Source organism: Nycticebus coucang, chromosome 2 (assembly GCF_027406575.1).
Source record: "Nycticebus coucang isolate mNycCou1 chromosome 2, mNycCou1.pri, whole genome shotgun sequence".
Classification (NCBI taxonomy): Eukaryota; Metazoa; Chordata; class Mammalia; order Primates; family Lorisidae; genus Nycticebus; species Nycticebus coucang.
Genome location: NC_069781.1, coordinates 16,551,073 through 16,566,702, shown reverse-complemented (window position 1 = coordinate 16,566,702; position 15,630 = coordinate 16,551,073). Strand labels below are relative to the sequence as shown.

The following is a 15,630-nucleotide window of genomic DNA, read 5'->3' as shown; positions in this document are numbered from 1 at the left end:
TAATAATTTGATAGCCTAGCCACATGTCCAGAGAATTCAAGAATGGGTAAATCTCCTGCCAACAGGTGTTGGAACTATACATTCAAAGCCATAATTGGTAATAATTGAAGCAAGTAAAGAACCATTTTATTGATTACTATGCAGGTAACCAGAACCTAAAGCAGTGGTTCGTATGTGCTGGAACAGAGCACTCTTCTTAGCTTGGGCTTAAGGCTGTCCTCTGATTCTTTCTGACACCCTACATTCTACCTCTCCAGCCTTCCCCTTAACCCTACAATTTTTTTTTTTTTTAATTGAGACAGAGTCCCACTTTGTCACCCTCAGTAGGGTGCTGTGGTGTCATAGCTCACAGCAACCTCAAACTCTTGGTTTCAAGCAATTCTCTTGCGTCAGCCTCCCAAGTAGCTGGGACTACAGGCATCCACTACAACACCTGGCTATTTTTATTTTTTGTTTAGTAGGCCCTGGTCTGGGTTTGAACCCACCGGCCCTAGACCGTGTAGCCATTGCCCTAACCACTGAGCTACGGGTGCCCAACCCCACAATTTATCTTAAAGGATCTTACTACTTTCTGGCAAGCCACATAAAAGAAGAAGTCGAGCCAAGAGGGCACTTTAGAGACTACGAATAACAAACTTTGAATCCACTCATTTACTCAGCTGTGGATATGGAAAAAAGAGAAGGCGGACCTGAGTTCATGCATCCTACTAGTAATCATGGCCCACTGGGGGTATCTAACCAAACAGATTAGCATCTCTCCTTCCCTTGATGTGGTAGCTAAAGGGAGACATGGAAGGCTAGTAGAGGTTGACTTGGTGAGGGGAGAGAAGAGACTGAGTTCTCCATGTCTCCATACACTACTATATGCAAGGCTCTGGAGGTGGGAAGCAAAAATAAATCAGGTATATGTTCAGACTAGCTTCAGGGGACTGGCTAATAATTTTGTAGGAGGGAGGAAGGAAGGGAGACACAAATCTGAAATTTGAGATAGAAAATAATTGATTTGCAGTCACCTCCAACTGGGAGAGACAGCTCAGTAGTGAGTTTTTTTTGATAATTGACTCACCTGTAACACAGGTTTTGTTTTTTAAAAAATACTCTGAACCGAATAGAGTGGAGGGAAGTTCATCAGTGGGGTCATGAGCTGAGTACAATAACAAAAAATTACTCTGAACCTAAATATAACTTAGTGACTTATAAAATGTCTTATGTCCAAATAAAATCCTTATTCTCTCAAAAGAGTTCACTAATGTAGGGAATATCAAGTAAAGTTCCCTTTATGTTAAGAACTTTACAAATAAAAGGATCATTTAGAGTTCTATAGCATATCAGAAAACAATTTATTCTAGAGTAACTAATAGAGATGATTTTAAAATGTCTGTGGTCAATAATGACAGAATTTAATTGAGGAGGAAAGAGGTTATTGCAAAAAAAGAAAATCTGGTAGAAATTTTGGAGTTCTAGGTTTTTCTTGTGTATGTATATATGAGCATGGTTTTTAAATTTTCAGCACAAACTCGACTATCAGAACTTCATGATGAAATAGAAAAGGCAGAACAACAAATTTTAAGAGCTACGGAAGAATTTAAACAACTAGAAGAAGCAATACAACTAAAAAAAGTATGTAAAAGCAAAGCAGCAATGCTAAGAGGAAATGAAAAAATGAAATGTTTCCCCTTTATAATACTATAAAACAGCTTTTAATTCAGTGTTCCTAATTAATTATGAAATAATAAATTTCAGAGTCGAATATGGTTCTAATATTTCCCAGTTACATTTTCCTTCCATTCATGATGACATCCAACTAGCATTTTATAAAGCATATAGAAATAAATTACTTAAAATTTATGTAAAAAGGTATATATATTCTTTTTTTTTTTCTTTTGCATTTTTTTTTTTTTTGACTGGGGCGGGTTTGAACCCGCCACCTTCGGTATATGGGGCCAGTGCCCTACTCCTCTGAGCCACAGGCACCACCAAAAGGTATATATATTCTACCCTATTGTGAAAGTGGCTACTTTACTCAGGGAAGTTGCTTCCTGATATAACTCTTCTAATTTAATTAAGCACCCTCCACCTTTAAGATCCTGGGACCCAGATTAAGAACCAGAAGCCATCTCTGCTACAGCATGAACATTATCACACACAAGAAGCAAAAACAAACAAAAAGGATATAAAATATGATACACAAAAAGACTGAAGTAACATACTCTCAGAAATTATCAGTGTCATAAAGTAAGCAGCTCAAACCCATGGTGTAATTGCATAGGAAGAAAATTCAAAAAGAAATATTTTGACTTTTTAGTTTTATAAAGTATATAAAAGTTTTAGTTATTTACACATGCAACTTTGAAAATTGAATTTCAAAGTTGTAATGGTAATGACATTCATACCATTAGTAAGGTAGAACAAGAATATGAAGTTCAAATTGTAGATTATTTTAAAGCCTACACTGTATTGTTACTTTCATATTATATAGTGACAAAAATTGATTGCACTTTATTGGAAGCTTACTATATAATACATGCCTGTCACTGACAGGGCTGGGTGCTTAGTAATGAACAAAACAGATGTGTTCCTCTCTCATAGTGAAACTTGTAGAGGAAATAGACAATAAACAAGCAAAAAAGTAAAAAATGAAAATATAGTTAAACAGCATCAGTGTTGTAGGAAAAAATGGAAAACAGGAAAAATAATAAAAGAGGTATACTTTAGATTGTGGGGGTCCACAAAGGATGAGAAGGAGCCAGTGAGGCAGAGTTGAGGGAAAGACTATTCCAGGCAGAGGTGATAGGTGTGCAAAGGCCTTCAGACTGAAGACTTCTCTGCAGAGTGAGGGAGAATGTAGTGGAAGATGAAGTTAAAGAGTCATAAGGTTAAAGATCATGCCAGACTTCAAAGGCCATTTTTAGGAGTTTGAATTTTATTTTCTATGCAATGAGAAACCTTTGAAGAGCTTTAGGTAGTTGAGTGGCTTATCCTATTTGTCACTTTAGTTATTACTATGTGAGAGTGAAATGGGGTAGGGAAAATAGAAAGAATGGAGATGTATGTATCTATCAGAGGCTGTTGTTCAGTTCAGTTAAGAGATGGTAATGGCTTACGATGAAGGTACTGGTAGACAGGGAGAGAAAGCCAACTGATTGTAAAGAAAAATTAGGCAGCAGAACTGGTAGGACTTAAGCCTAGCTCAGTGGCTTATACCTGTAATCCCAGCTAATTGGAAGGCTGATGTGGGAGGATTGCTTGAGGGCAGGAGCTCAAGACCAGCCCAAGGCAACTCAGCGAGACCCTTGTTGCAAAAATAAAAAAAAGAAAGTAAGGCATGAGATGAAGGGCGCTATCAAGATGGTTTAACAATTGAATAAGAATCTTTTATAGTAGCACTGGAAAAGCTTTATATACTGTTGATAGATATAAATAGTATTCATAATTTTAAAATAAATACCCTGTTTCCCCGAAAATAAGACATCCTCTAAAAATAAGACCTACTTACAGGAAAGATAAGACGTCCCCTGAAAATAAGACCTAGCGCATCTTTGGGAGCACACCTTAAAATAAGACACTGTCTTATTTTCGGGGAAACAGGGTAGATGCTTCCAAAATATACTTGGGAAAATAGTTATTTTAAATGACTAAATATAAATCTACATTTTTCTTTATGCTCTTCATTTGGTTGACATGCTGTCAAAGGTAAGCTTTATCTTGGTTCTAATTCAGTGAAGTAAAAATCGCAATTTAATGAGTTTGCTATATTTTGCAATTCTGTAGTGTAAGATGGTTTTACTGGTAAACATGGCATTTAAAATTTTTTTCCTTATTATAAAGGTATTGTCATTATGGGGAATTGCATAATCATCATCCATATTTCATTTTATTTCCTTTCAATTTTTTGTCTGCACCCCTTTTATTCTTCTATACAGACTTTTGAGAAACATTTCTACATTTGTTTAAATCTCTATGCTACAAACTGTTAGAAGTAGGAGATAGAATACTTAGTTGTTATCTCTATATTAGTACTCATAATTTATTGGTTGACTATCTTCAAGTTTAAACTAATTAGGAAACTGTAGCATAGTAGCTAGTAAAATTGTCTAGATGCACACCAAGTCTTGGTTCCACAACTTTCTAGTATGATTTTGGGTAAGATATTTAAATTTTCCATGGTTCACTTTCTTTATCTGTAAAACTGGAATAAATATACTTTTTATCTTATGTGTTTTGAGGATTAAGTAAGTTAAAGGATATAGAGTTTAGAACAATGCCTGACACATAGTAAGTGCTAAATAAAGTCTACTATCATTAATTCTGTGGTAATTGTTATTAATTTTCAAGTTGCTTCTATTAGAATACCTTCATTTTTACCTACTATTAAATTATTATTTTCATATACTTTTATAAAATAAGACTCCCAACATATAATAAGATACACATGGAGTGCCTAGACAACATCTACCTTTTACTTTTATTAAAAAATACTGATAGAGGGCGGCATCTGTGGCTCAGTTGGTAGGGCGCCGGCCCCATATACCGAGGGTGGCGGGTTCAAACCCGGCCCCGGCCAAACTGCAACCAAAAAATAGCCGGGTGTTGTGGCGGGTGCCTGTAGTCTTACCTACTCGGGAGGCTGAGGCAAGAGAATCGCTTAAGCCCAGGAGTTGGAGGTTGCTGTGAGCTGGGTGAGGCCACGACACTCTACCAAGGGCCATAAAGTGAGACTCTGTCTCTACAAAAAAAAAAAAAAAATACTGATAGAGGCTGAGCACAGGGGCTCACACCTGTAAATCCTAGCACTCTGAGAGGCCGAGGCAAGTGGATTGCCTGAGCTCATGGGTTGGAGACCAGCCTGAGCCAGAGCAAAACCTCCATCTCTAAAAATAGCTAGGCATTTTGGCAGGTGCCTGTAGTCCTCAGCTACTTGGGTGGCTCAGGCAAGAGAATCACTTAAGCCCAAGAGTTTGAGGTTACTGTGAGCTGTGACACCATGGCACTCTAACGAGGGCAACAAAGTGAGACTCTGTCTCAAAAAAAAAAAAGAAAGAAAACTGATAGAATGCCTTTTTCAAATGGTTATTGTCTTTATAACTCAGTGTTGCCCTCTGTCTCCTGTTAATTATGTGTCTGGTTGGGGGTCAGATTTCAGAGGCAGAACGAGACCTTCTTTTGAAGCAGTTGAGTGGTAAACTACAACTTGTAAATAAACTACGCCAGGAAGCTCTGGATCTAGAACTGCGAATGGAAAAGCAAAGGCAAGAAAGTGCTGAAAAGGACAAGGAGATCCAGGACCTACAAATAGCCGTAGATACCCTGGATTCCAAAGACCCAAAACATGTGAGTAAATTAAGAAACTTTGGCTTGTTCTATAGAGACCAGATTGTCATTCTGAATAGATAGTAGGTCTCATCATTGTTAGCAGCAGTGACCATTCTGAAAGTCTCTTTTAGTTTGATGCACAAGTATAAGTGATGTATATATAGTCAGCCCTCTGTATCCATTGGTTATACTGGATACAGTACAGCCCTCTGTATCCAGTATAAGTGATGTATATTTAGTCAGCCTCAACCTCAGATTGAAAATATTAAAAAAAAAAGAGGGTTATGTCTATACTAAACATGTACAGACTTTTTTCCTTGTTATTATTCTCTAAACAATACAGTATAACAACTATTTACATAGCATTTACATTGTATTAGGTCTTATGAGTAATCTGGAGAAGATTTAAGGTATATGGGAGGATGTCTGTAGGTTAAATGAAAATATACCATTTTATATAAGGAAATTGAGCATCTGTGGATGTAGACACAAAGTTCATGTGCAATTTAAAATAGTTTGTCTATAAAGGACGAACTTTATGTCCACCCTGTATATAAACATATATATACATATGTACACATGTATGAAATGTGTGTGTATATCTAACCCAAATAACCTAAGGCATGAAGGAGGTAGTTTTGGTAAATGGTAGCTTCATAGTACACTTCATTATTTTTAAATGGTTGAGTTTCATTGCATTTCAGAGCAAGAGAAACCTGCTCCAAGATGCAGTCCAAACCTCTTGCCCTTTCTCCTTCATCACCTTCTTTGTTTCCTTTTTAAGAGCAGAAAGAGCTAAAGTGTATTCAAAGTCTCTTTCTTACTTTAATCCTTTATGCAAATATTGCACTAAAGCTATTTGGTATGTCATATTGTTTTGTCCTTAAAAATGCTTTCTCTAGAGTATGGCTGGGGTGGAGAACCTATGGCCTTGTGGCCTTCTGGATCCTTGAGTGTGGCCTTTTAACTGAATCCAAATTTTACAGAACAAATCTTTTTAATAAAGGGGGAGTATTTGCACTTGGGGATTTGGAGGGCCACATGTGGTCTTGAGGCTGTGGGTTCCCACCCCTGTCTCTGTCTCCACCTTGAGAAGTAATGCTAATGGCTTATATATTAGCTAACATTTCTATATTTTCTATGTATTTTTCTGGCATACTTTGGATAGTAAGGTTTTTTTAAAAGAAAATTTTAAGCTCTGAGTTAACAGAATTATAGAATAACATGGTGAAGACAAAGCACTCTATTTTAAGTACTTGACAAGTTAATTATTTCTTTAAACATTTTAGTAAATATATATATATTTTTTCTGGGCCAGCAAATTTTGGTAAAAGATAACCTCATCATCACAGATAATAAGATGCTTTCTAACAAAAGCCTAAAAATTGAATCCAATTAAAATTGATTGAATCTGTGATCTATGAGTCTAATTAGTACCTGGATTATGTGTTTGCTATCTTATTTTATTTATTTATTTATTTTTGAGACAGAGTCTCCTCTGTCACCCTAAGTAAAGTGCTGTGGTGTCACAGCAACCTCAGACTCTTGGGTTCATGTGATCTTCTTGCCTCAGCCTTCCAAGGAGCTGGGAATATAGACACCAGCTACAACACCCGAGTAGTTTTTCTATTGTTAGTAGAAATGGGGTCTTACTTTTGCTCTGGCTTTTCTTGAAATCTTGAGTTCATTCAATCCACCCGCCTTGGCCTCCCAGAGTACTAGCATTATAGTTGTAAGCCACTGCACCCAGCCTGTGTTTGCTTTCAACAAATGACTGTAATATTCCTAGTGGACAGGGAGTTTAATTCTGTGAATTTCTGTAAAGAATTACATATAGAAAAGAGCTAAATGAGATGTAGGAATGCTAAGTTTTGAAGGTAGCCAAAATCAAGCTATGCTAGTGGGGATGAAACAGACAAACCAGATTTAAGTTTCCTTTTTTATTTTGTTAAAAGTACTATAAATTAGTTTTTATAGTTGCAGTCTTAGTCCCAGTAGCAGAAAACTTTTCTTTTTCAGTTGCTTAAGTGTAGAGAGCATCACTGCTAGGAAGCATCTTTTTTTAATTTGAAAGTTGCTTATTGGCTAGCATTAGGCACTCCATTTTAGGCTACAAAATGTGAGTCTTCTAGCAAAGGAGAAAGAATCAGAATGGGATCCCTATGTATTCTTCTATAGATGTAAACAGACTTATCTAATTAAATTTTATTATCTAATCAGATAAGGTATCTTTTTGAAAAGTCAATAGAATTTAAAAGTAAAGGTTTGAGATATCACAGAAAACAAACATATTTAGTGCCCACAACAATGTCCCTTGCTTTGTGCTGAGTATTTTGCATGCATTGGTGAGTCATTTATCACCGCATCCACATAAGGTGGCATATTTTTGAATCATTAAGTGATTTGGCCCAAATCACCCTTAAGAGGAAGAGATGTATCCCTTGTTTATACTACTACAGTGACCCTCTTCTCACAAAGGGATTAAAGGCCTAAAGAGATTAATTATTTTAAAATTAGCTGTGTTGTGTTTTCAGCAAATATAAGCATTTTTCACAAGGGTTCAAAAGGAAAAGGTGTCATTTAAAAATCAAATCCCATCTTAGCTATAATACTTGCTGTTCATAGAAACACAAATATCAGAAAAGCAAACAGTGAATTTGTTTTGTTCTTCCCTATCAGGAAATGCCTAATGGAAGCAAAAGGTAACTGTTGGCTGGAGGGAACTACCCTATAGCGATCTGTTGCACTGTTTGGGCGTGATTGGCCCAAGGGAGTTTCCTGTGTTATGATTTAAAGCTCAGAGGGTGGGGCCTGCCCACAGAGCTTGCCGGTGATTGGACGGGCTGCGCCGCCACTCACTCTTTGGCAGGAATGTAATTTGGGGCTTTGCGAAGTAACGCAGGCTGCAAAGCGCTTTTAAAAATGTGGCTGTCAGAGAGGGAAGTACACATGAATTTGAAGACAGCATTAAAAAGCGTTCTGCCCACAAGTTCACTGTTCTCAACGGCTCAGTTTTAACAGGACAAATTCTAAGTTAAGGTAGGATCATTTTTTCTCTCTCTGTACAAAGGACTTAAAAGGAGGAGGAGTCAGATGTAAGTTCCTGTTTTTACAATACTCTTTTGTGAACTCCATGGTAGTGAAAACCACAGAATCTACTTTACTCCCATGTGTTTAATGCACACCACTGGCATATTGAACCAAATTTTTGTCCTGCATATAGAGATTTCGGGAGAATTTTTAATAGTGAACTTTAGAGATTTATTGATACAGATGTAAGTTCAGGAGTTTTTTTCTTATTCTTTCTTGAGCTATAAAAATCCTAAATTTACTTAGCATGTAAGCTGTTATCTGCAGTTAACCTTTTCAGAAAGATTTCAAATGGGTGTTTTGAAAGTGTAAGTAGAAGAATTAATTTTGAAAATCCCATCAGGTTTTACCAGTAGTAAAAATTACAGCGTTCCAATTAAGCTGACACTAATTTGTTCATCAAAAAAGAAGAGTTGTTTTTTTTTCTTGTATTTGAAGGAAGCAGACACCTAAAATCAAGAATTTTTTTTGTAATCAAATGAGTCTTATATTTGAGAACCTTGGTGTTCATTGTTCAAACTCTGATACAGTTTCTCTCTCTCAACTTTCTCCTTATTTATTGTTCTGTTCTTCCCATCCTATGGGGGCAAACTTATAAAAATGAGGATGTGAGTGGGAAGGCAGAGGTTCTCTGGAGATTTATATTATCTCCCAATGAACGGTTGCCTAAGAAACCTGGGCAAGTCATTTGATGGATCTGAGATTCAGTTTTTTCATGTGTAAAGGAAAAAGTTAGACTAAATTACTGGTTCTTTTTTTTTTTTTTTTTTTTTTTGAAACAGAGTCTCACTTTGTCGCCCTTGGTAGAATGCCATGGCATCATAGCTCACAGCAACCTCAAACTCTTGGGTTCAAGCAATCCTTTTCCCTGCCTTCCAAGTAGCTGGGACTACAGGTGCCCGTCACAACACCTGGCTATTTTTTATTTTTATTTTTTTTGAGACGACATCTCACTCTAGCTCAGGTTGGTCTCCAACCTGTGAGCTCAGGCAGTCTACCCACCTTGGCCTATAGATCATTGGTTCTTGATTTGTTTTCCCGAGCAAACCTGAGAGATGCAATCTACTTCTTTCAGTTAACAGCAGTGCCTGTCAAGGTGTGTGAGTGTGTTCTACCAGGGGCAAAGGTGGCAGTGGTGGTGGGGATGCCTCCCTGGGGCCATCCATCTTGAGACTTACTGGGTTAAGTTGTCCTTTTGAGATCCTCTGGGCTCTCAGTTTGTTGAATCTAAAAACAAAATGTTTCTTTATAAATAAATTTAAATTCCAAGTAAGTATTTCATGTCTCTATTTTCTTTTAAGAAACATTTTTTTAAAAAGTATATCAAATGTGCTTTTTCAAATTAAAAAGGCATTACTTAACTATTAGAAAAGTTGGAAAAAATCTGTCTTTCAGGGTGGCACCTCCTTATGGCTCAAGGAGTAGGGCACCAGCCCCAGATACCAGGTGTGGCGGGTTCAAGCCTGGCCCTGTCCAAATACTGTAAAAAAAAAAAAAAAAAAAAATCCATCTTTCACTCAGATATAATTCTTGTTATTGTTTTTTGGCCCTTTGGTTGAGATCAAGTGTAGATAATGATTCTTGTTAATATTTTTGGATATACTTTTTTAGTCTTTAGATATATGTCAATATATCTTTTGGAAACCCTTTTTAAAACACATTTTAATACAGTGCAAATAACACTGAACTTGGCTACATAATTATTAGCTGTGCTCTTGGAAAAAATCACTTCTCTGATCCTCAGATTTCTCATCTGTAAAATGGCAATGATTCCTACATTAAGTTAGCCTGAGGTTTAAATGAAGCTACCTATGTGAAAAAATACAGGGCCTGACACAAAATAGATGCAAATGATTATGTTTTATATGCTTCCCCTAAAAATGTTAAGGATTTATGGGGGCAAGACATGATTGCAAGAGGGACTTTACCTAACAATTGCAATCAGTGTAACTGGCTTATTGTACCCTCAATGAATCCCCAACAATAAAAAAAAAAAAAAAAAAAAATGTTAAGGATTAAAAAGAACTTGGAGTTTTGTTGATTTTTTTTTTTTTTCAATTCAGTCCCATATGAAGGCACAGAAAAGGGGTAAAGAACAACAGCTTGACATTATGAGCAAGCAGTATAAACAACTTGAAAGCCGTTTGGATTCAATACTTTTTAGAATTGCTAAGGAGACCGAAGAGATTAAGGACCTTGAACAACAGCTTACTGAAGGTGAGAATTTAAGTATGATTTAAGACAAATCAGTTTCATTATTAATAAAAGAAAGTTGATAAAGGTAGGCATTAATCTAAATGTTAGCTGAATATAGTTCAGCTGTTAGTACTAGTATTTAATAGGGAAATATTTAAAATTTAAAAATTTTATTTTTGTTTTTTTGCATTTGTGCCTACTGACTTCAGGTCATTCTATTCAGTAGGCAGGAAATAAACACATGACTGTGATGAGCTCTGGCATGTGATTGTCTTTGTCTATGGCATAAAATCCTTCCAGGAATGAAGTTGCTGTTGGCATCAAGGAATTCAGTATCTAGTTATAAGAAGAATGTAGAAAGAACTTTGGGATCTACTTTTGCAATGCGAATTTAAATTGTGACACTTTTATAATAGTGGAAGAGGAAGACAATGGGCTTTTGGGGTGAGACCCTGGGCTTAGGTGCCAGTTCCTGTTTTCCTATTATCAGCTATGTTACCTAGGACAAGTTACTTCTATCTCATTAATTTCTATCTCATTAATTAATTCTATCATTAATTGTTGGGAGAATTAGCTGAGGTAGTATTCATAAAGTTCCTGGCACATAGAAAGTATTTAGTGTTATATATGGTATGTATGGGTGTAGTTCTTTTCTAAATAGTCAGATTACATACTTATGCTACTAGTCTTGTATTAGTTTTGTATAGAGGGGTTTGGATTGTATCTAACAGCAAGTTTTGCTGCTTATTTTGCATTGTTATATTTGAAAGTTATTTAACTTTCTATAGCATGAATCAGGCATTTTATAATAATTGCTAACTAAATATACTATTTTTACTATGTATGTGCTTAATATTCCTATATTATGAATCATAAGAAATCATTGAAAGCTTAGAATTTCACTCTTGGCTAGTAACAAATCACTAGGGAGATAATGGAATACCTTTGAAATATACATTATTACCCTTTTTGCATCTTGCTCAGGCCAGATAGCAGCAAATGAAGCCCTGAAGAAGGATTTAGAAGGTGTCATTAGTGGATTGCAAGAATACCTGGGGACCATCAAAGGCCAAGCAACTCAGGCCCAGAATGAGTGCAGGAAGCTACAGGGAGAGAAAGAGACATTGCTGCAGAAATTGACTGAAGTCAGGCAGGAAAGGGACCAACTGGAAATAGTTGCCATGGATGCAGAAAATATGAAAAAGGTATGATTGTTTCTTCCTGCCTATTTTCCCTATCTTGAAAAGTGATAATGTCCAAATGAAGTTAGTTGAAGAAGTTAACAGGTCAATTATACAAGGTAAGTGGCAAAAAGTATTAGTGGCTATGTGATGGTTTTATTTCCTTTAAAAGGTGGGCTTTTTTTTTCTTTGTTAGCTGTGATACATTAGAATCATTATTTTTTCTTTTCTAAGAAAAGAAAGAGTATTTTAGTTGTATTTATGTCCCTGAAAGTTGTTGTCAAATAACTAAAGAATATGAAATTGAAACTACTACAAATACTGTATTAGATGTCCATATTTTATTATTTATGCAGCAGGAGCACAATGTGGTTTATCTTATTCTTGTTGTTACTACTTGATAAATTTGGCATTATTTTTCAGCTAACAAGACAGATGCAGTGTTGTAGATTAGGCCCTTCCATAGCTGATTTGTTGCCCATTCATTCGGAAATTTTACTTGGCTTTATTTTAGTTGTTTGGCAAACTTTATCAGGAATGAGAACCACAGATTCCTAAACCTCATGCTCAATAGGAATGGCTCCAGAAACATGAATTAATATATTTTAATGTTATGAAATTTCTCAGGCATATTAAAATATCAAAAATAGTTGGTCTTTTTTTTGTACTCATAACACAGCTTAAGAACTAAAACATTGCAGATATATTTGAAACCCTGTCTGTACTCCCCACTAGAGATAACAAAATTCTGAATATGGTTATTATTTCCCTGCATCTCTGTTCTTTTAATATATATGTAAATATCCATAGGTAATATACAGCATTGTTTTTCATGATTTTAAGACTTATCTAAAAGGTATCATAGTAGACATTCTTTGACCACTTTCCTTATGTCAAGAATTATGTACATTTGATACATGTAGCTCTGCTTTGTTTATTGATGTGTGGAGCATCCCATTGTATATATTGTACATACCATAAACTTACTTATTCATTCTCCTTTTAGAGGGCATTTAGGTGATTTTCAGTCTTTTGCTATTACAAACAATGGAGGATGCAATATTTTTGCAATACTTTTGCACATGTTCAGAAGTAGAACTGTGAGTCAGAGTGTATGTCCGTCCTTAATTAACTTTAGTAGATATTGTCAAATTCTATCTGTGGTGACTTTATCACTTTCTGTTCCTATCAGCAATGTGAGGACTAAGGTTCTGCCACATCCTTGCTAACACCTTAGTGTTATCCATTTATTTTTTAAGCTTTTATTTTGAAATAATTTCAAACTTCCAAGAAATTTGTAAGAGTAATAAAAATGCCTCACCTTTACTTATCACTTAAAGTCATCAACTAATATTTCACTTTCTCTCTCACAAATAATTCATATCATTTTATATATTTTTATACAATTTTTTTCCTGAACCATTTGAAAATCAGTTGTAGACATCATGCTTCTTTGTCCCTAAATACTTCAGCATGTGTTTCCTAACATTTTTCTAACATAAACACAGAATAATTATCAAACTCAGGAAATTTAATATTTTATCAGACTTCATGTTTGCCAATCTGCTGAAATTTAAATGGTATCTTCCCCATATTTCTATTATGAAAATGTTTATACTTATAGGAAAGTTGGAAAAATAGTTCTGTGCACATTTGTGAGCCTTCTTGGAGTCAATATTTTGATGTGTTTATTTTCTCTCTTTCATAGACACACACCTCTTTCTCTGCTCATTAGAAAGTTGCAGACATCATAACATCATCCCTTCAACACACATCTCTTAAAAATAAAGTCAGTTTCCCAAACCACTACAACACCATTATTACACCCAGGAAAATTAACAGTAATTCTCTAATGTCATCTAATATCTGAAGTATATTCAGATTTTCTCAGTGGCCTCAAGAATGTCTTTTATAGCTTGTGAATGTGTTTAGAATCTAGGCTGGTAGTCATGTAGATTGTCCCAAATTCTGTATTTGTTTTCTCATGGTTTATTTAACTTCTACCCCTATGCTCTGTATAAAATAGTATCTTATGTTAACTGCATTTCCGCCTGATTATTCCAGAAGCAAATCTTTCATTTTTTGCTATTTAGTTTCCCTTTTTAGTGGATTCCCTATGCATGTTCTTTGCTTATATTTCTGTTGAATTGTGTGCTTTTTCTGAAAGGTTTATAAGAATTCTTTTTACATTCTGGAAAAAAAGTAAAAAGATTTGTAGGAGTTCTGTTTATATTCTGTTGGTTATATATGGGATCTGCATTTCAAACAAGCTACCCAGATGATTATGCCAAGTAGTCTTCGAATCACCTTTTCGAGAAACTGTTCTGTAGAAGTTCTTATCACAGGATCTTCCTTTTTAATCCAGAATTCTTTAAGATCTCAAATAAATAGATGAAGATTGTAATATTTAATCAAAAGAAACAAATGGACTAAAATGAGTCAGACTCATGATATGCTAATAAATATGTGCTTACATTTTTGTTGGTACTCATTTAAGTTACGCTACCATCCTTAATATTAGAGAATGCCAATTTCCTTTCTTTCCTTTGATAAGTGGACATACTGTAGTTTAACCGAAGAGTGTGAGCTGTGGAGTCAGAGCTCTGGGTTCATATCCTGGCTTTATCTTTTTTCTAGTACACAGCCCTGTGTAATTTACTTAGATGTTTATTCTCTAGTTCTTCATCTGTAAACCTATGCAAGTTGCCTTGTACAATTATTGTGAAGATACAGTGAAATAACGAATGTGAAAACATTTAGTCCTATGTTTGATGGAAAATGGACCTTTTTAAATCTTATCCTCCTTTCTCTTTTGTTCCCTTCTTCCTTCTTATGTTTTCTGACTCATTTAAACTATCACACATGTTGGTAGTTACTGACTTTCCTGATTACATTTAGCCAAGGTTCTGTTTTCCAACCAGAATATGTACAGCTAATGAAAACTTCCGATGGCAGGCAGCAGTTACTTCTAAAGACTTACAGATGCTCAAGCAACACAGTAAGGGTTCCATAGTTAAACACACTAAATTCTTCCAGGAACTTACAGAGCTAGAAAGTGCCCTCCAGGAGCAGCATGAGATGAATGTGTCCTTGCAGCAGACTCAAGGAGATCTCAGTGCCTATGAAGCTGAGCTAGAGGCTCAGTTGAAACTGAAGGATGCTGAAGCCAACCAGCTCAAGGAAGAGTTGGAAAAACTCACAAGGCTTACTGAGGTAAGTAAGAGCATGAACCCAACTAGAACCTAAGTAGCTGTACTTGAAGATACCATCCTTCCTTTACTTGTATCTTAATTTAATAGCACTTTTTTTTTGTCAGTTTTTGGCTGGGGCTGGGTTCAAACCCACCACTTACGGTATGTGAGGCCGGCACCCTACTCTTTGAGCCACAGGCGCTGCCCTAAGATAGCACCTTTAATATAGTATATATGGAGTGGTGGGAAAGGCACATTTTTGGAGTTGACATTCTGGGTTCAAATACTAGTCATTTGACTAGTATTTCATGCGCAAATCATTTCATGGCTTCTGAGCCTCCCAGCCTTGTTCCTCTGTGTAAAATGGCTTGTGGTGAAGATAATGGACATGAAAGCACCTACCAATTGATATTCAATAAATTCTGGTGTTTCTTTCTTAGAATAGCTTTACAAGATTCTCTTTTAAGTTAAATTTAGTTTGCTGTTTCCTGTTATGGTTGGTTGAAGAACTCATTTAAATTATACTTGCAAATTAGAGAAAGAATCATTCATCTAATAAATACTTATTGATTGACCTTTGAGAGCCAGGTGCTGTGGTGCTCCAGGGAGAGCACAGACATGGGCACTGTCCTGTGGAACTGACAGTCCAGCAGGTGAAA

At 35.8% G+C, this 15,630-nt stretch overlaps 1 protein-coding gene across 2 annotated transcripts in view; it reads left to right on the top strand.

Moving 5' to 3' along the window:
• CNTRL (centriolin) overlaps nt 1–15,630 on the top strand; it is a 110,617-nt gene that overhangs the window by 48,074 nt on the left and 46,913 nt on the right. For both annotated transcript variants that reach the window (XM_053564020.1, XM_053564029.1), the window contains exons 10-14: nt 1,511–1,620; nt 5,137–5,331; nt 10,467–10,620; nt 11,584–11,804; nt 14,817–14,993. In XM_053564020.1, the coding sequence (XP_053419995.1) occupies nt 1,511–1,620; nt 5,137–5,331; nt 10,467–10,620; nt 11,584–11,804; nt 14,817–14,993 (857 nt within the window). The remainder of the gene's footprint in view (nt 1–1,510; nt 1,621–5,136; nt 5,332–10,466; nt 10,621–11,583; nt 11,805–14,816; nt 14,994–15,630) is intronic.